General features: G+C 42.5%; 1 protein-coding gene across 1 annotated transcript in view; it reads left to right on the top strand.

Annotated features, from left to right (window-relative positions):
- B3GNT2 (UDP-GlcNAc:betaGal beta-1,3-N-acetylglucosaminyltransferase 2) overlaps positions 1 to 6,226 on the top strand; it is a 33,218-nt gene extending 26,992 nt beyond the window's left edge. The window contains exon 2 of the mRNA XM_044289067.1: positions 4,806 to 6,226. Coding sequence (XP_044145002.1) covers positions 4,815 to 6,008 — 1,194 coding nt within the window. The 5' untranslated portion in view covers positions 4,806 to 4,814 and the 3' untranslated portion in view covers positions 6,009 to 6,226. The remainder of the gene's footprint in view (positions 1 to 4,805) is intronic.
- The last annotated feature ends 14,121 nt before the right edge of the window (positions 6,227 to 20,347 follow it).

Raw genomic sequence — 20,347 nt, 5'->3', positions numbered from 1 at the left:
ACACACCAAAAATTTTCTGTGTGCTCGAAGCCACCTAAATCTCACTTTCTCTGCAGACAGGGGGTGGCCCGGCTCATATCTGGAGATTTGCATGCCGCCCGCCTGACAGACAACTGGGATTTTTTTAGTTTTTTTAAGCCTGCTTTTCCTTTCCACTATTTTGCATTGCACGATTTAATGGAAGGTTGTGGTCTGTGCTTGCAGCAACCATTTCAGGGGTGGCTTAACCCCTTGGTGACTCGGGTGCTAATGGTTTGTTTACTCTGTGATTTTGTGGGTTTTATTAAGGTTTTAGGGTGTTGTACTACTGCGGAGGGGGGGTTCTCTATCTTGACACTGTTTTTTCCACCATGTGAACTGGAGATGGAATTGCGGCCCCCAGTTATACAAAACTGGTCTGATACGCTGCAAGCCGAGCTGATCAGGATGGAGTAAGAGCCGGCGGCTCTCGCTGTATAGACAGCACACATGCAGAAGTGGATGTGTGTGTGTGTGTGTGTGTATGTATGTATATATATATATATATATATATATATATATATATATATATATATATATATATATATATATATATATATATATATATATATATAATTACACCCTAGTGCCTTCAGGCACCTAAGATTGGGCTTGCAAATTAATGGGATCCCGTCGCCTCTTCTGACATGTCTGTTTTAGGCCACGTGGATATGCTGTCCGTTTTTCAGATGGTTTTTAAAAAAAAAAAAAAAAAAAAATCCTTGCAGTATACCTAATGTCCCCCATAGTGGGCCCCATGTCACTCTCCTCATCCACTTGCGTTGCTCCTCTCTTCTGAAGGACCTGCACTCGTCTGATGAGGTCACTTTGCGCTCCCAGCATGATCGCGTGGTAACGCCATCACACTGAGTGCAAATCCTTCGGCAGCTCCTTTAGGATCAAGAGAGGAACGACTGCCTCTCTGCACGTGGATGAGGCGAGTCATTTTCTTTAACCCCTAAAATGCTATATTTCACTAGTGTACCCGTTTTTAAAGGGAACCTGTCACCTGGATTTTGTGTATAGAGCTGAGGACATGGATTGCTAGATGGCCGCTAGCACATCCACAATACCCAGTCCCCATAGCTCTGTGTGCTTTTATTGTGTATAAAAACCGATTTGATACATATGCAAATTACCCTGAGATGAGTCAGAGCTTGAAAATATGACTCTTCTCTGGTCACACAAGTAAGATATGACTCTTTTATGTTAATTTGCATATGTATCAAATCGTTTTTTTTACACAATAAAAGCACACAGAGCTATGGGGACTGGGTATTGCGGATGTGCTAGTGGCCATCTAGCAACCAATGGCCTCAGCTCTATACCCAAAATCCAGGTGACAGGTTCCCTTTAATGGTTGTTAGAGGGGTGCACTCATGTCTAAGCGGCCGTTAAAAACATTCCCATTGATTTCAATGGGGTCCATCTGGCCGTGAAAAACGGCCAAAATAGTACATGTCCTATTTTTTGACGGCGCTAATCACTGGCCATGTGAATAGCCCCATAGACTGCAATGGTTCTGAAAATGGCCGTGTGATGTAGCCTTAGTGCCTACTTACATTCCCCTATGACTGTGTTGCCATTCCTCTATTATTCCTACTAGATGTTTATGGATGAATCGCCCTCTGACACTGGCAGCAGTGATTGGATATTGTCCGACTGTTTCACATAAACCGTTTCGTGTAAGAAAAGATGCTCCAGAATGGTCATTGTGCAGTTAGGAGAGGAGTCCTCTGTAATATACTCTGTTAGGCCTCTTTAAAGGGAGTCTGTCATCAGCATTTCACTTTTTTAACCCTTCCCACAGCTCCCTAGCACGCTTACAGTTAATAAAAACGTTACCTCTGGCATCAATCCTGGACTTATAGAGCCATCAAAAACGATCTTTATAAGATATGCAAATGAGGGCTCGCAAGTGCCCAGGGGCGGCGTTACTCTTAGGTGCCCTGCTTGCTCAGCCTTTTCATTGCGTCCCCCCGCCACTTCCTACCCTCCGCCCGCCCATCCTTTCCCTCTCACCGCCTTTCTACTAACTTGTTATTCTGCCGATATCCCGCGCCTGCGCACTCATTCCTTTGGCTGGCGCATGCGCACTGCGATGCCCATTCCCTTCTACGGCATCACAGTAACTATTGCGCATGCGCCAATGGACCGCCTCCTTTCGCGTCGTTAGCTGGCGCATGCGCAATAGTTACTGTGAAGCCATACAAGGGAATGGGCATCTCAGTGCGCATGCGCCGGCCAAAGGAATGAGTGCGCAGGATATCCGCAGAATAACAAGTTAGTAGATGGGTGGGCGGAGGGTAGGAAGGGGCAGGGGGACGCAATGAAAAGGCTGAGCAAGCAGGGCACCTAAGAGAGTAACGCCATCCCTGGGCACTTGCGAAACCTCATTTGCATATCTTATAAAGATCGTTTTTGATGGTTCTAGAAGTCCAGGATTGATGCCAGAGGTAACGTTTTTATTAACTGTAAGCGTGCTAGGGAGCTGTGGGAAGGGTTAAACTGAAATGCTGGTGACAGACTCCCTTTAAAGGCCACCTGTCGGCAGATTTGTACCTATGACACTGGCTGACCTGTTACATGTGCGCTTGGCAGCTGAAGGCATCTGTGTTGGTCCATGTTCATATGTGCTCGCATTGCTGAGACAAATAAATAGTTTTAATATATGCTAATTAACCTGTAGGAGCAACAGGGGCGTTGCTGTTACTCCTAGAGGCTTAGCTCTCTCTACAACTACCTCGCTCTCTGCACTTTGATTGACAGGACCAGATAAGACTATGTTTTCACTGCCTGGCTCTATCAAGTAAAGTGCAGAGGGTGCTGGCAGTTGCAGAGAGAGCAGAGCCTCTAGGTGTAACAGCAACACCGCCGTTGCTCCTAGAGGATCATTGCATATATTTAAAAAAAAATTCTCAGTAATGCGGGCACTTATGAACATGGGACCAACACAGATGCCTTCAGCTGCCAAGTGCACATGTAACAGGTCAGCCAGTGTCATAGGTACAAATCTGCTGACAGATGCCCTTTAAGGCTCCTGTAGTTGGGGCCTGTATTACGGCTGCTAGTCCCATCTGACCACTGGCAAAATGGCCCAAACTACGGATGCAGAGGTCTATGTTGCCGTTAGTTCAGATCATTGGACCCCATGATCAGGTCTAGACTTGCGGATTAACGCGCGCTAAACTGCAGCCATGTTACATGCATCTGAATGAGCTCCTAAAGGGGTTGGCTAGGATTAGAAAACATGGCTGCTTTTTAATCCCAAACAACCTCTTGCTACAGTTCAGACCAGGGATGCAGGCAGCATCATGGCACGTAGGCCCTAATCTTTGTCAGTGTTGCCCATAGCAGCCAATCAGGCTCTAGATTTAACTTTTTCAGAGGAGGTTTATGAATGAAAGCTGTAATCTGATTGGTCATTCTGTCCAGCCCTGGCATGATCAGATTGAGCTGTGTCAGGCCGGATGTGGGCTTGAGCTATTTTGGCTGAAGGTGACATTCAGGGCGACTGAGAACACCCGTAATGAACATATTGCCTGCAGTCTGGTGGATTAGTACCAGCAGCGAATGCACTGATATAATAAATTCCTCGCATGTTTGACACTTCTTGGCCCGTTCTCTCCCTTCATTCTTGAGAGCAGATTACAGCCTCTGGTATGAGCAGTTTTATTTGTTCCTGCCTTTTATGTGACTGTTGGACCTGAACCCCTTTTTTTTTCTCTCCTCCCCCCCCCCCCCCCCCACTCGCTAATCAAAGAGGCCTGACTGAAATGAAAGAAGAAAAAAAAAGGTTGTTAAAAAAAAAAAAATGTTTTCTAGGCCTAAATCCTCAAACCACACCACGTGACAAGGGCAGTGTCGTCATGTAGACCTGGATTTCATTATCCAAATACATCAATGTCCACACACAGTCGTGGGTAAAAGCATTGAGACTGACACATTTTGGTTTTTGGATCTTTTTTGTCAGGCTATAGGACAAGTGATCTAATGATTGCATGTTCCAGTCCCCCAAGGGGATGTAATATACGGTACTATGTTTTTCGCTTTACAAGAAGCACCTGATAAGACGCACCTAGGTTTTAGAGGCAGTAAATAAGAAAAAAACATTTTTTATCAGACGCCTAATCTTCAATAGACCTCTGATAAAGACCCCCATCAGACATAAAATAAATTACCTTCTGCTCCTCCGCTTCTTTGCAGGTCCGATTGTGTCTGCTGCAGCCACCGCTCCCTGGTCTTCTCTGGGTCCACGCTGCACAGTGACCTGACTGCGTAGAACGTCAGGTCATAGTTTGCACAGTACATCCTGACTCTATGCACAGACAGGACAATGGAGCATGACACCAAGATGACCAGGGAGCAGTGAGTCCAGCAAGTGCTTGCAGTGATACAGTCACCGGTCCTCCATAATGGAAGGGTTCAATGGTATTCACTTCATAAGATGCACTTTTGGGAGAAAAATGCGTATCTTAAAAAGTATCTTTTTAAAAATATTTTAAAAAAAATACAAAAATTCTGATTCCCCCCCCCCCCCCCTTTTCCCCTTTAATGAAAAGAAACTATAAAAAAAATAAACATCATTAGGATTGCTGCATCCCAAAATGCCACAACTATTAATATATAAACATATTTATCCCGTACGGTGAACGCCGTAACTGAAAAAATCCATCTTGCTCTGATGATGGCTGCAGTTTAGACAGGGCTTGACGAGATCTGACTGCTCATTAAAGTGAGATGATTTTGTGGACATGACCTGATTTTTCTGTTTCTCTCCTTTTTAGGTATGAGAAATGAGTGTTGGAAGGAGAAGATTCAAGCTGGTGGGGATCTTAATGATGGTAAACTTCTTCATCTATGTCATCGTTGAAGTATCGAAGAGCGACAGCCAAGACAAAAATGGGAAAAGCCAGGTTCTATTACCTACCGGTCAGTTCTGGAGGAAACGTGCAGCAAGCGGTGCTTATTGGAATAGAGAGCAACAGAAACTCGACCGATTGTACAATCCCATCCTAAATCTGCTCAATAACGCTACCGTGGAAGAGATGGTGGCTTCCAACGCAAGTCTTTTAAATTCATGCGAAATGGATCTAAATATACGGTCCGAAATCAAGGATTTTGACAGCCTGCCAGACAGATTTAAAGACTTCCTTTATTATATAAGATGCAAGAACTATTCTCTGGTGTTGGATCAGCCACATAAATGTAAGGATAAGCCTTTCTTGCTGCTGGCCATCAAGTCCCTTACACCACAGTTTGATAGACGACAAGCCATACGAGAGTCCTGGGGCAAGGAACTGAAAGTGAACAACATGACTGTGGTCAGAGTGTTTCTCCTTGGAGATACTCCACAGGAGGATCATCATCCCGATCTTTCTGGCTTGATAAAATATGAAAGTGACCGGTATAAAGACATCCTTCTCTGGAATTACCGAGACACTTTCTTCAATTTAACTCTTAAAGAAGTTCTCTTTCTGAAGTGGGTAAGCCATTCCTGTCCCGACGTCCAGTTTATCTTTAAAGGAGACGATGATGTTTTTGTAAATACCCATCAGATCCTGGATTACTTGAAGACCATCTCCACAGAAAAGGCCAAAGATTTATTTGTAGGAGATGTGATTAAGGATGCCGGACCTCACAGAGACAAAAAGGTGAAGTACTATATTCCCGAGAGTCTGTACGCAGGTTCCTACCCTGTGTATGCCGGGGGCGGGGGCTTCCTTTATTCAGGCCATCTTGCTTTAAGACTCTACAATGCAACATCTAGGGTTCTCCTTTATCCGATTGACGACGTATATACTGGAATGTGCCTTGAGAAGCTAGGGCTCGCTCCAGAGAAACACAAGGGGTTCAAGACTTTTGATATAGAGGAGAAACAAAAAAATAACATTTGTTCGTATTCCAATTTAATTTTGGTCCATCCTAGAAAACCCCAAGAAGTAATTAAGATTTGGTCCAAGCTGCAAGACTCTAGTTTGAATTGTTAAGATGGGAGTGCATGGTCTACGCCTTGCGGAAGGATTTCTCATTTGCACTGCTTATATCATGAGGACCTGTGCTACGAGTACATGTCTTTATCACACTGAATGTTTCCAAAGACGTTGCTGAACCAGAAGGCTGTAAATCTATATATTTCTCATGTTTCCTTCCTTCCTTTTTATTTTTGTTTGTTTTTGTTTTAGGGTACTTTCACACTTGTGGCAGAGGATTCCGGCAAAACGTATGCAAACTGATGGCATTTGTCAGACGGATCAGGATCCTGATCCGTCTGACAAATGCATTGAAATGCCTGATCCATCTTTCCGGTGTCATCCGGAAAAACGGATCCGGCATTTATTTTTTTCAGATTTTTTGTGGTCTGAGCATGCCGGAAAAGAATAACGCTAGTATGAAAGTACCCTAACGTAGTTGTTCTGTCGGCAGATTCGTATCGTTGAAACTGGCTGACCTGTTACATGTGCGCTTGGCAGCTGAAGGCATCTGTGTTGGTCCCATGTTCATATGTGCCCGCATTACTGAGAAAAATGATGTTTTAATATATGCAACTGAGCCTCTAGGAGCAATGCGGGCGTTGCTGTTACACCTAAAGGTCAGCTCTCTCTGCAACTTCCGTGCCCTCTGTACTTTGACAGGACCACGCGTCATGATGTTTTTCCTGCCTGGTCCTGTCAATCAAAGTGCAGAGGGCGCGGCAGTTGCAGAGAGAGCAGAGCCTCTAGGTGTAACGGTAACGCCCCCATTGGTCCTAGACGCTCATTTGCATATATTAAAACTTTAATTTTTCTCAGCAATGTGGACACATATGAACATGGGACCAACACAGATGTCTTCAGCTGCCAAGCGCACATGTAACCGGTCAGCCAGTGTCATGGGTACAAAACTGCTGACAGATGCCCTTTTTTAAAATGTGTCTTGAAAACCAATTGTTTGAGCAGATTTTCTTGAAGTTTAACCACGCACGTTTTTTTTTTTTTTTTATGTGGTCACAAAATTGTCACATCCATGCTTGAGCTGACGGCTGTGAAGGATTTGACCATATGACAAGTATGGAAGTCTTTTGTGTCGTACATGTTATCTATATCTTTATTAAAAGTCCCCCACGTATGTAAACCTTGGTCTTTTTAAAATGTGTGATAATGCTGACTGTGTCAAAGCTAATAGCCATTCAGAAACCCCTTTCTTCCCCATTTGACCTCCTATGCTGTGAAAAATGCTTTTTTTTGTCTATTTTCTAATGCTTTATTAAGTTTTATGGGGGTTATTTCGGTGCAATTCTCTACCCCAATCCCTTCCCCAAAAACATACTTGGAGGTAGGGCTTGGCTTATTCAATTCAATTCAATTCAATTCAATTAATTAGCCCTTCTAGTGTCTAACATAGTTTATAAGGCTGAAAAAAGACATCTGTCCATCCAGTTCAGCCTGTTATCCTGCAAGCTGTGTAATATTTATTATTTATTTTTAAATCATGGTATTTAATTTCTTTAATCTCATAATCTCATTAATCCTGGCACATGTGGCAGAGACTGGAGAGATCAGGCTGCGCTGGTATAGTGCTGCACAAGATCTGAAGGACCTGTCATGATGTCACTGTTATGTGATCAGTGCAGGAGGGGCGGAGCTAATCAGTGGGAAAGGAAGGACCTGTGATGGCATCATGTTAGATGAGGGGGGGGGGGGGGGGGGAGAGAGAGTGTATTGGAGAAGCAATGGACTCAGTGTGAGAGCCAGGGAAATGCTGGGAGTTGTAGTTCTCTCCTCTTATATCTCCTCCCTATAATGTCCTCTGATCTATAGCCAGGCTAGTTGGACATTTTATTTAGCAAACAAAAAAAACAAACAAATCAAGATTATAATCGATAATAGTCTATAAAGCTTAAATAAAATAAAAATATATATGTGTAAAAAAAAAAATCGCCAAGCCCTACGTGGAGGTTGCTGAAGCTAAGATATATGCTGCTACTTTGGGGAGGCAAATAATAGGGTCATAAGTGTCAGCTATCTTTGATCTATCGTAGCGACACATCAAACATTTTGATAGGTGGGGGTCTGAGCGCTGACCAGTAGACACGAATCGCTCATGTCCTGCGCTCTCTCCCTGTTGCAGGAGACTGAATCGAGCCCATAGACTTTCCGTTGAAGCCATCTCCTGCAGCGAGGAGAGGGCGCACGTTATGTGAGCACTTCTCTCCTCGTTCTAGAAATTCCTGGGGGTCTCGGCATTGGGATTCCCACCGATCTAAACCATTGCTATGACATATTAAAGGTTGTTTGAGAGTTTAGTGACACTTTTTAAATTGGTTCAAACCTGCATTTGCAAGCTCTGTGATATTGACGGGTGAGGGTTATGTGAATTGCACATTATCTTAAAAAATGTAGGAGATAGGTTTTTTACCGCACGAGCATGATCATGTCAATCATTTTCACTAGTGGCCTTTATAAATATCCTTGTTATAATGCTCAGTGGGAAGTGTTACCACATATCCATATAGCGACCTGCACACCTACCTGCTGAGTATAAGCTAGCGGGCAGGCGCACCTTGCTTTTTTTTTTTATAGCCAAATGACTGTGTGATGTTGTGTCCTTGTCATCTACTTGCTAGTCCTGAAAAGTTGTAGATACAGTCCTTTACATAGTCATAACACTTATGGAAGCAAACACCCTTTCAAGTGTAGCATGGTAATGGGGTCCGCTTGGTATTATATTACATCCTTTTAGGGGGCTCAAAATATTTTTTATAACTCTTTATGAAGAGTTATTACTATGCGAAGATGATAGCAACGCTCACCCAGCTGCATCCCGGTATCATGGTGACATGGAAATAGCTTTATATAGGGGCTCTCCCATGTTGCGGGGTCCCTGCTGTACTGAGGTACTTGTCTGTTTGCACATAACGCTTCCGCCCTACGTAGCACACTCTATGGACCAGTTATGAGGTCTATGCACTTAGTGCATCTTTTTTAGATTAGATGTTTGAACGTGCCTATGTAAGCACCTACACAAGCATTTCCTTGCAGCCGAGATCTGGGGGTCCGCTCTGACATGGAACATGCAGCAGATTTACAGTACTCCTTATGAGACCGGTTATGGGTGGTTACATAGCGTAGTGTTCCCATGGTACATAATAACTTATTTTTTTTCAAATTTTCAATGCACATAATCAAGTAAAGGAGTCGCCCAGTACTAGTAAATTGATTGGTTATCCTCATTACACGCCGCCAATATCTGATCGGCATAGGTCCCACACACCGTACCTTCACCCATCAGCTGTTCTGCAGTAGCTCCGGTGTTGGAAACGCAAAGCTCCAATGGACAGAGCTGGGTAGTTCTGCAGAACGGAGCGCTGATCGGCAGTACTGTGGGAAGCCTGACCCCGCCGATCAGATATCGATTAGGCTAGCCCTTTAAAAATATCAGGTGACTCTGCAAATAGACTTGATTAAAAAATATGCTGCCATTTTGTGTCTGCAGCACCTATGCAGATCTATGGGCTTTCATGGTTACAGACTACAAAGCAACCTTGTGTAGTCTGACCCTGATGGTGAACATTAATTTCGTCCACGAACCATCAGACGGTAACGGAGCGGGACGATGGTGATTACACAAGTGCAAGATCAGAAAGGGTTTGTCAGGGGGCCTCTATGCACGAACTAGAAGGGCATTTTAATCCATCACTATTTGCAAAAAACATATAGATAAATTGAAGTAATAAAACTGGTTATAAAGGTTGATGGGTATCCCAGCAGCCAGATCCCCACCAGTCAACCAGTGATGACCTAACTAGGCAATGGGCCATCTCTTGTAAATCTGCCAAAGAGCTGGCAGATTTACGGAGTAGACGCGTCACCATTCCAAAAGACTCCACGTTTTTTGTGTGCTTTCACATGCAGTTCAGTCATTTAGAGTCATAGGGCACTGACGATCCTGAAGGATCGAGCACTTCACGCGGTCATATTTGTGGCCTTGTTCCATCCATACAATTCTTACTAGACATTGAAACAGATCGCAGAAAAAGGAAGTAGATAAACCATCCCTTCAAGTCGGCCATACACAGAAGGCTTCATGCACACAACCATATTTTTGCAGTTTGGACACAGACCCATTAATTTCTATGGGGCTGCAGAAAATTGCAGACGGCACACAAATGTCATCTGTATGCTGTCCGCATCCGTGCGGCTGTTCCACGAATTATGGAAAATATCCTATTCCTGTCCCTTTTGCAGACAAGAGTAGGGATTTCTATAATGGGGACCAAGGAAGGGGCAGGAAGCACACGGCTGGTATTTTGCGAATTGCAGAATACATGTAGTCATGTGCGTGAGGGAGGCCTTAGATAAATATCAGCCAAAATGTGGGCGAGCATTGAAACAGTTGGACCATCAACATGGACAGGCTAAACTGGCTGATCAAAGAGGTACTGTAAAACCAAGTGGACTCGCACAAACCCGTGAATCATCCACGTTTGGCAAGTCACACCATATACTTGCATTTTAAGCCGACAGCTGATGATGAAATCAACCGGACAGATGGAATATTTGGCAGACGATAGTACCAACACCCATTTCAGACGATATTTGGGTTCCTTTTGCCTGTAGTGAGCACAGCATGTCGCTCTGCTTGTTTAAAGGGGTTATGCAATTTCTCAACACCCCCCATATGTTCCGGGCCCTTCACTGGTTATACACTTGCACCGCTCCTAGTCCCCGCACCGCCGCTGCTGCTTTTCCCTGCACACAGATGAAAACATCCGGTGTCAGGGTAGGCAGCCAATGGCAGACGGGGACGAGCCTCCCTAGCATCGCAGGTGACGCTAGGGACGCTCTTCCCGGTCTCCGCCTGCCATTGGCTGGATCCTTCCGCGACATCGGATGTTTTCATCCGTGGGCAGGGAGAAGTATATTACCAGTGAGTGGCCCGGCATATGTGATGGGGTTTTGAGAAATTGGATAACCCCTTTTTAGGACATGGTCAGGTTTCCTGATAGTTTTAAGAGCCTACACCAGGAGCGAATTACCCCCCCCCCCCCCCCCCAAAAAAAAGAGGGGAAGTTGTATTTGTCTTTTATACTTTCTCTCTTTTTGTGATCCGCTCCTGATCTTTGCTTCCAAAATTGTATCAAGAAACCTAAACAGATAACTGTAACCTTACACAGGCAGATGATTGCCCAAATCAACAGCAGAATACATTTTTAACCATTTTTTGTTGTTTTAACTTTTAATCAACAGAAATTGCAAATATTTCAGATTCTTCCAAAGCAGTTTTTCATATAATCATGTGTTTTGATGTTTTTAGTATATAAGCTATATATGTAAAAATAATTTTTTTTTGCTACTTTTTATCCATTTGCCCCAAAAAAGATCAGATTGCATCCTTTGTACGTAGCTGCCTTCTTTCTTCGTTCACACCCATCTTTTTTATTGTGTGCCTCATTTTTATTATGGTAGAACTACTGAGCTGATAATCAGAGTATATATTTGTTTCCATGGCATTCTTTTCATAGAGATTTATAATTGTATTTTTGCTATTTAATGTGTCCTTTTTTATTTTTACATATTTTTTTTTCTTTGCACATTCTTAGATGTTTTATAATGAAGAATGCAGTTCTGAAACTTGAAAGTTTTGGGTTTTGTTCCACATCTTCTAGCCCCCCCCCCCCCCAGAATTATTAAAAGAGAAAGTTTGTGTTGACTCCTGTTGTCTTTCTTGCGCCTGTTTTTATTTATTAAAAACTGTTTCTTTTTCATATTAGATTTTTGTCTGTATTGCGTCCGATTTGTACACAAAGTTTTAATATATAACAAAGCATGGATTTTCTATGGGCTGGAAACGGAGTTGGGATCTACTTAATAAAACGGTTACTTTTATTTCCCCCTGAGACAAATCTTTGTTTTTAGCCTTTGTTGGGCATAAGGAATGACTGATCGCTAAAGCGGGAGTGTGTGTTCAGGATTTATTACCATACTAATATAAGGAGAGAGAGTCGCAGATCCTGCACTTGTGGTCCGCTGCTCATGGCAATCCCCAGCAAAAATGCATACAATGGAGGATGCCTGCAGTAGGACATATTGGCTAATCTCTCAATTTTAACACCAGTTTGAGGGCTTAGTAAGACCACAGAGTGCACCTGTTTTTGTTAGAATATTCTTGCTTGGACACAAGTATAGCTCCAGTAGACCTGATTCAACTGATTTGAAAAACTGGGTTGTCTTCAGGAGACCACCCCTTTTAATGTGTTTATAGAGGTTTTCCATTAAAGGGGTTATCCGAGTTATTTTTTTATTCTTTCTATGTTCCTAACTAAGCAAATGTAACAGCTCTCCAATTCACTTACTTTATCTCCAGTGGCTGGTTTCTCAGATTTCACTGAGGGTCACATGACCTGTGATGTCAGCTTCTCTCCCTGCTCTGATAAAGGTAGTTTACAAGCCTGTAAACGAGACGTCACTGTGCTGGCCACGCCCCCCTTCACTGCCGTCTACTCTCTGCTAGGATTCTTAACCCCTTCAGCTGCACAGCTCTGCAGGCAGTGAGGAGACAATGCTGGGCACTGGAGCTGACATACTAGAGAGAGCATTGCACAAGAAGGTAGGGGGAAGATCCTGTGTGTATTAGCAGTGTCATTATACAGGCGGGACATGTAGCCCTACACATACAACATTACAGCATGCTGCAGAGTCTCCCAGCAGGCAGACATGTCACTCAGGGCAGCACTTGTATTCACTCCCTTAGCAGTGTCATTATACAGCTGGGACTTGTAGTCCTACACATGCAACATGCTGCAGAGTCTCCCAGCAGGCAGACATGTCACTCAGGGCAGCTCTTGTATTCACTCCCTTAGCAGTGTCATTATACAGCTGGGACTTGTAGTCCTACACATACAACATGCTGCAGAGTCTCCCAGCAGGCAGACATGTCACTCAGGGCAGCTCTTGTATTCACTCCCTTAGCAGTGCAGGGGGAGGGGCAGAGATTGTTGTTATTGCATGTAAACAAAGAGCCAGAAAAGAACCAGGGAAATTAGGAAAAATATATATATATTAGTTTTTTTTTTTTGCATAAAACTTGCTTAGCTCAGTTATATATCAGATTTTCAATGCTATATTATTTTTTTTCAGAACTCGGACAACCCCTTTAAAGCAACTCCACCAGATGCCCTATTAGGACACTTATTGTTACGCCTCACAAAGCACTATGTTAATATACATTTTCCCTTTCATCCTCCATGACGGCATACCATAAGAGATGACCCGCCTCCAACCAGGTTGGGACAGGAAGTATAAATTTGACTCTCCTCTGGCTCCTCCTCAGTGTCTTCCTGTCCCTCCAGGTAGGAGATAGGTTTTCTCTTATGGTTGCTGACCATGAAGGATTGCCATGTGAGGAGGCAGCAGAGTCCGAACCCTAGTTGGGGAAACGGGCCCTGGAGTCATGTCTCTTACATGCTGCTGGCCACGGGCAGACAGGTCCACGTGGGGCCGGACACTCATGGAGTCCCTACGGTCAGTCACCTAAGCTCCACACTGCGATCCGGCATGGCCGGCGCTCAGTGTCGTCACCGGAAGTGGATGCGTTCCATGGCATACTTCCGCTTCCGGCGGTGGATCGCATGCCGGCGGCGGCAGGAGATTCAAAATCGTGCAAGATTATGACAGAGGTTGTCCTCTGATCTGAGGTCTTATGGTAAAAACTATTTAAAGGGGAAAGAAAGTACCTTTTTACCCTAAACATGCTGGATCCAAGTGGAGCTATGGAGGCCACTTGGGGATCTGCACCTGTGAGTAATGTTACCAGGACCAGGGTTAACCCCTTAAGGACATAGGACGTACCGGTACGCCCTATTTCCCGAGTCCTTAAGGACCCAGGCTGTGGAGGCGTTGCGGGAGGCGGGCGGTGCGGCAAGCGGGATCGCTATCCCCCGCCCGCCTCCCCTTGAATAATCGTTGGCGTCTAGTGGGTTATACCAGGGTGTCGGCACATTGCTGGCACCCTGGTATAAACGGCTGACATCGTTGATGCGATGTCAGCCGTTTAACCCTTTCCTACGGACCGCTGTATGGAAAAGGTTAACAGCGCAAGGAGCTCCCTCCCTCTCCGATCGGGGGGCTGCTGTGCCTTTGCAGCCCCCTGATGGAGAGGGAGAGAGCCCCCCCCCCCCCCCAAAGCCCCGTCCTCACCCTTCCCCGTCTGCGAAGTTGTGGCAGACGGGGAAGATTCCCATGGCAACAGGACGCCTGCTCAGGCGTCCTGCTGTCCATGGTGCTGAACAGATCTATGCTAAAAGCATAGATCTGTTCAGTGTAAGTAAAATACAGTACAGAACCATATAGGGTTCTGTACTGTATTTTACAGACATCAGCCCCACTGGATCTTCAAGAACCAAGTGGGTCTGGGTCAAAAAAATGTAAAAAAAAAGTTGATACATTTTTTGTTTTATCACTGAATAAAAATTAAAAAAATAAAATACACTACACATATTCGGTATCGCCGTGTCCGTAACGACCTGATCTATAAAACGGTCATGTTACTTTCCCCGCACGGTGAACGCCATAAAAATAAAAAAATAAAAACTATGAGAAAATTGAAATTTTGCCCACCTTACTTCCCAAAAAAGGTAGTAAAAGTAATCAAAAAAGTCGCATGTACGCCAAAATAGTACCAATCAAACCGTCATCTTATCCCACAAAAAATGAGACCCTACACAAGATACTCGCCCAAAAACTGAAAAAACTATGGCTCTTAGACTATAGAAACACTAAAACATGATTTATTTTTTTGTTTCAAAAATAAAATCATTGTGTAAAACTTACATAAATAAAAATAAAGTATACATATTAGGTATTGCTGCGTCCGTATCGACCGGCTCTATAAAAATATCACATGACCTAACCCCTCAGGTGACCACCGTAAAAAAAAAAAAATTTAAAAAAAGCAATTTTTTGCCATCTTGCGTCATAAAAATTGTAATAGCAAGCAATCAAAGTCATATGCACCCCAAAATAGTGCCAATCAAACCATCATCTCATCCCGCAAAAAATTAGACCCTACTCAAGATAATCGCCCAAAAACTGAAAAAACTATGGCTCTTAGACTATGGAGACACTAAACAATTTTTTGGTTTTAAAAATGAAGTTATTGTATAAAACTTAAATAAAATTGTATACATATTAGGTATCGCCGCGTCCGTGACAACCTGCTCTATAAAATTAGCACATGATCTAACCTGTCAAATGAATGTTGTAAATAACAAAAAAAAGTGCCAAAAAAGCTATTTCTTGTTACCTTGCCGCACAAAAAGTGTAATATAGAGCAACCAAAAATCATATGTACCCTAAACTAGTACCAACAATACTGCCACCCTATTCCATACTTTCTAAAATGGGGTCACTTTTTTGGAGTTTCTACTCTAGGTGTGCATCAGGGGGGGCTTCAAATGGGACATGGTGTCAAAAAAACAGTCCAGCAAAATCTGCCTTCCAAAAACAGTATGGCATTCCTTTCCTTCTGCGCCCTGCCGTGTGCCCGTACAGCAGTTTACAACCACATATGGGGTGTTTATGTAAACTACAGAATCAGGGCCATAAATAATGAGTTTTGTTTGGCTGTTAACCCTTGCTTTGTAACTGGAAAAAAAAATATTAAAATAGAAAATCTGCCAAAAAAGTGAAATTTTGAAATTGTATCTCTATTTTCCATTAAATCTTGTGCAACACCTAAAGGGTTAACAAAGTTTGTAAAATCAGTTTTGAATACCTTGAGGGGTGTAGTTTCTTAGATGGGGTCACTTTTATGGAGTTTCTACTCTAGGGGTGCATCAGGGGGCTTCAAATGGGACATGGTGTCCAAAAAACTGTCCAGCAAAATCTGGCTTCCAAAAACCATACGGCGCACCTTTCACTCTACGCCCCGCTGTGTGGTCGTACAGTAGTTTACGGCCACATAATGGGGTGTTTCTGTAAACGGCAGAGTCAGGGCAATAAAGATAGTCTTGTTTGGCTGTTAACCCTTGCTTTGTTAGTGGAAAAAATGGGTTAAAATGGAAAATTATGTGTAGTTTATAGAATGGGGTCATTTTTGGGCGGTTTCTATTATGTAAGCCTTGCAAAGTGACTTCAGAGCTGAAGTGGTCCCTAAAAATTGGGTTTTTGTAAATTTCTGAAAAATGTCAAGATTTGCTTCTAAACTTCTAAGCCTTGTAACATCCCCAAAAAATAAAATATCATTCCCAAAATAATTCAAACATGAAGTAGACATATGGGGAATGTTAAGTCATCACAATTTTTGGGGGTATTACTATGTATTACAGAAGTAGAGAAACTGAAACTTTGAAATTTGCTGATTTTTCAAAATTTTTGGTAAATTAGGTATTTTATTATGCAAAAAAATTAATTTTTTTGACTTTATTTTACCAGTGTCATGAAGTACAATATGTGACGAAAAAACAATCTCAGAATGGCCAGGATAAGTCAAAGTGTTTTAAAGTTATCAGCACTTAAAGTGACACTGGTCAGATTTGCAAAAAATGGCCTGGTCCTTAAGGTGAAATAGGGCCGTGTCCTTAAGGGGTTAAAACAGTATGTTCTGTTATTAACCCTTTTGTGTTTCCCTTTCTTTCTGTATGTGTGCAGAGTGAGAAAGAGGTTGCTCAGAAAGCTAAAACTAGTCAGAGGGCAAAAAAATTGCAGTATTTGTTCAGTTAAACTTTCAGAGTCCTCTACTAGGAAAGTCTGTAAAAAAATGTACTGACAATATTTCTAAGGAATTAGTTTCGTCTTTGAAAGAAGAACTTAAAAATACAATCGGAGAAGAAAACAGGAATGCTATGTCCGATCCCTCGGTAATTCCTTCCTGCTCCCAACAGGTGCAGGGAACAGCGACAAAAACGTCTAATTCAGACCTAGAGGTAGATTCAGAATCAGGAGAACTAGGGTCCGAAGATTCTTCTGGATCAGATTCAGAATTTAAAAATTATCTTTTTTCATTAGAGGATACCAGAGACTTAATTAAAGCGGTTAGGGCCACTATGGATCTTTTTGAAGAAAAAGTCCACGATGAAATGTTTAGTGGATTTGAACAGAGGTCTAACCGAGGTTTTCCGGTGCATAAAAATATGCACGATCTAGTTAAAAGGGGATGGAGTTCCCCGGATAGAAAATTGTTCATTCCTAAGAAAATAAGACGACTCCCTTTTTCTAAGGAAGATGAGGACCTGTTAACGACTTGTGCTAAGATAGATGCTTCCCTACATCAGTATCCAGGTCACTAAAGAAATGGCTCACGCAATTAGAATCCTTACTAAAAAACAGTAATACATATGATAGTCTAAGAGATTCCTTTCCGCTCTTAATTAAAGCTGTGGATTTTCTATCAGATTCCACTGCGGAATCAGTCAGGATAGCTGCAAAGGCTACTGGGTTGGCAGTTGTAGCAAGGAGATCCCTCTGGTTAAAGTCCTGGACGGGTGAGGTCAGTTCAATAATGAATTTTTTTTTTTTTTTTTTTTTTTTCATGGTAATTTATTATTTGGTGAGGATTTAGAATCTATCCTAGAAAAGGCTTCAGACTCAAAGAAAACCTTTCCCAGGGACTCCAGGAAAAGGAAATGTCCCTTTCGGAGAGTTAAAAAAGGAAATCCCTTTCAAACGAAGAAAACTAATAGAGATTCAGGCTGGTCAAGGGGAAAAACCCAGAAGAGTAGAGGGTACTTGTTCTCTACAAAGAATACGGAGCCATCAAAGCAATGACGCCAGATCTCAGGAGGGAGATTAAGCTTTTTTCTAAACTATTGGGAAACGATCACGACAAACCCTTGGGTCTTAAATATAATATCAGAAGGCTACAAACTTGTGTTCCGTCTTCCTCCTCCCTCAAATATTTTCCGGGTAACTCCAATTAAAAAAACAACCGTTCTTCAAACTAAATTGGAAGAAGGAATTTGGAAGCTACTGACTCAAAAAGCCATAATTCCGGTTCCCCAGTCTCAAAAAGGTCAGGGATATTATTCAACCGTATTTCTAGTAAAAGCCAGACGGGAAATTTCGGTTAATAATAAACCCCAAAAACTTGAACAAATTCATAGAATACAACAAATTCAAAATGGGAAAAAAAGGGAGACTTCTTGGCCTCCATAGACTTAAGAGACGCATACTACCATATTCCGATATGCAAACAGTCTCAAAAATTCCTACGGCTAGCGGTCTATTTGGGGAAAGATCTTCTCCATTTTCAATTCCAGGTATTACCCTTTGGAATAACCTCAGCCCCCAGGGTCTTCACAAAGGTGATGCTGGAACTGGTGGCACACTTGAGAAGGAGAAACATCCTGATTGTCCCTTATCTAGACGACCTACTGATAGTAGGCGAGACAACACAGTCCCTAGAGAACAATCTCTTAGTGACCTGCCAGATGCTGTATCTAGCGGGATGGATAATAAATTGGGGAAAATCAAAGCCATTCCTTTCCCAGGAAATAATTTTCTTGGGCCTCTCCCTAGACACCACTCGGTAGAGGACGTCTCTTACAGAGCAGAAAGTGTCTGGAGTGGTAGAAAAAGTCTCAAAGTTTCTAAATCATCCGTCTTGTACAATACGAGAGGCCATGAAACTACTAGGGACTTTAACCTCTTGCATCCCTGCAGTAAAGTGGGCTCAGTTCCACTCTCGAACCCTGCAACATTGGGTGTTGTCCTGCTGGGACAGAAACCAGAGTTCTCTAGAACAAACAGTTCTGATTCCCTTAGCGGTAAACCAGTCTCTTCTGTGGTGGAAACAGGTAGATCACCTAGGTCAGGGAATTCCATGGAATCCGGAGAAACAGGTGTTTGGCACAACAGACGCAAGTCCTTGGGAGTGGGGAGCGCATTGCTCTCATCACTATTTCCAGGGGGCCTGGGCAGACCACCAAAAAACGTTGTCCTCAAACCAAAAGGAATTAATGGCAGTTTGGAAGACAATAAAAGTGGCGAGTCCATTCATAAGAGGAAAAGATGTTCAAATAAGATCAGACAACACAACAGTGGTGGCATATTTAAATCATCAAGGTGGAACAAGGAGCCAATGTCTGAGCCAAATAACAGAATTTTTTTTTTCCTGGGCAGAAGAAAATATAAGATCCCTTTCATCAGTCTATTTAAAAGGAAGCTTAAATATAAAAGCTGACTTCCTGAGCACTCCCATAGAAAAAATGAACTGAAGCGGAAACCACTCACTCCAGTTATGAAAAGTGGATGGGAAAGTGAGCCTGGTTCACCTGTCAAGTTGATTTAACCCCTTAAGGACACAGCCTTATTACACCTTAGGACCAGGCCATTTTTTGCAAATCTGACCAGTGTCACTTTAAGTGGTGATAACTTTAAAACGCTTTGACTTATCCAGGCCATTCTGAGATTGTTTTTTCGTCACATATTGTACTTCATGACACTGGTAAAATAAAGTAAAATAAAATATTTTTTTTTGCATAAAAAATGCCAAATTTACCAAAAATTGGGAAAAATTTGCAAATTTAAAAGTTTCAGTTTCTCTACTTCTGTAATACATAGTAATACCCCCAAAAATTGTGATGACTTTGCATTCCCCATATGTCTACTTCATGTTTGAATTATTTTGGGAATGATATTTTATTTTTTGGGGATGTTACAAGGCTTAGAAGTTTAGAAGCAAATCTTGAAATTTCTCAGAAATTTACAAAAACGCAATTTTTAGGGACCACTACAGCTCTGAAGTCACTTTGCGAGGCTTACATTATAGAAACCACCCAAAAATGACCCCATTATATAAACTACACCCCTCAAGGTATTAAAAACTGATTTTACAAACTTTGTTAACCCTTTAGGTGTTGCACATAAGTTATTGGCAAATGGGGATGAAATTTGAGAATTTCATTTTTTTGCCTAATTTTCCATTTTAACCCATTTTTCCACTAACAAAGCAAGGGTTAACAGCCAAACAAGACTGTATCTGTATTGCCCTGACTCTGCCGTTTACAGAAACACCCCATATGTGTCCGTAAACTACTGTACGACCACACAGCGGGGCGTAGAATGAAAGGTGCGCCGTTTGGTTTTTGGAAGGCAGGTTTTGCTGGACTGGTTTTTTGACACCATGTCCCATTTGAAGCCCCCCTGATGCACCCCTAGAGTAGAAACTCCATAAAAGTGACCCCATCTAAGAAACTACACCCCTCAAGGTATACAAAACTGATTTTACAAACTTTGTTAACCCTTTAGGTGTTGCACAAGATTTAATGGAAAATAGAGATACAATTTCAAAATTTCACTTTTTGGCAGATTTTCCATTTTAATATTTTTTTCCAGTTACAAAGCAAGGGTTA

The sequence above is a fragment of the Bufo gargarizans genome, chromosome 4, assembly GCF_014858855.1.
Source record: "Bufo gargarizans isolate SCDJY-AF-19 chromosome 4, ASM1485885v1, whole genome shotgun sequence".
Classification (NCBI taxonomy): Eukaryota; Metazoa; Chordata; class Amphibia; order Anura; family Bufonidae; genus Bufo; species Bufo gargarizans.
The sequence above is the reverse complement of the archived record's forward strand: the minus strand, read 5'-3'. Positions and strand labels throughout refer to the sequence as shown.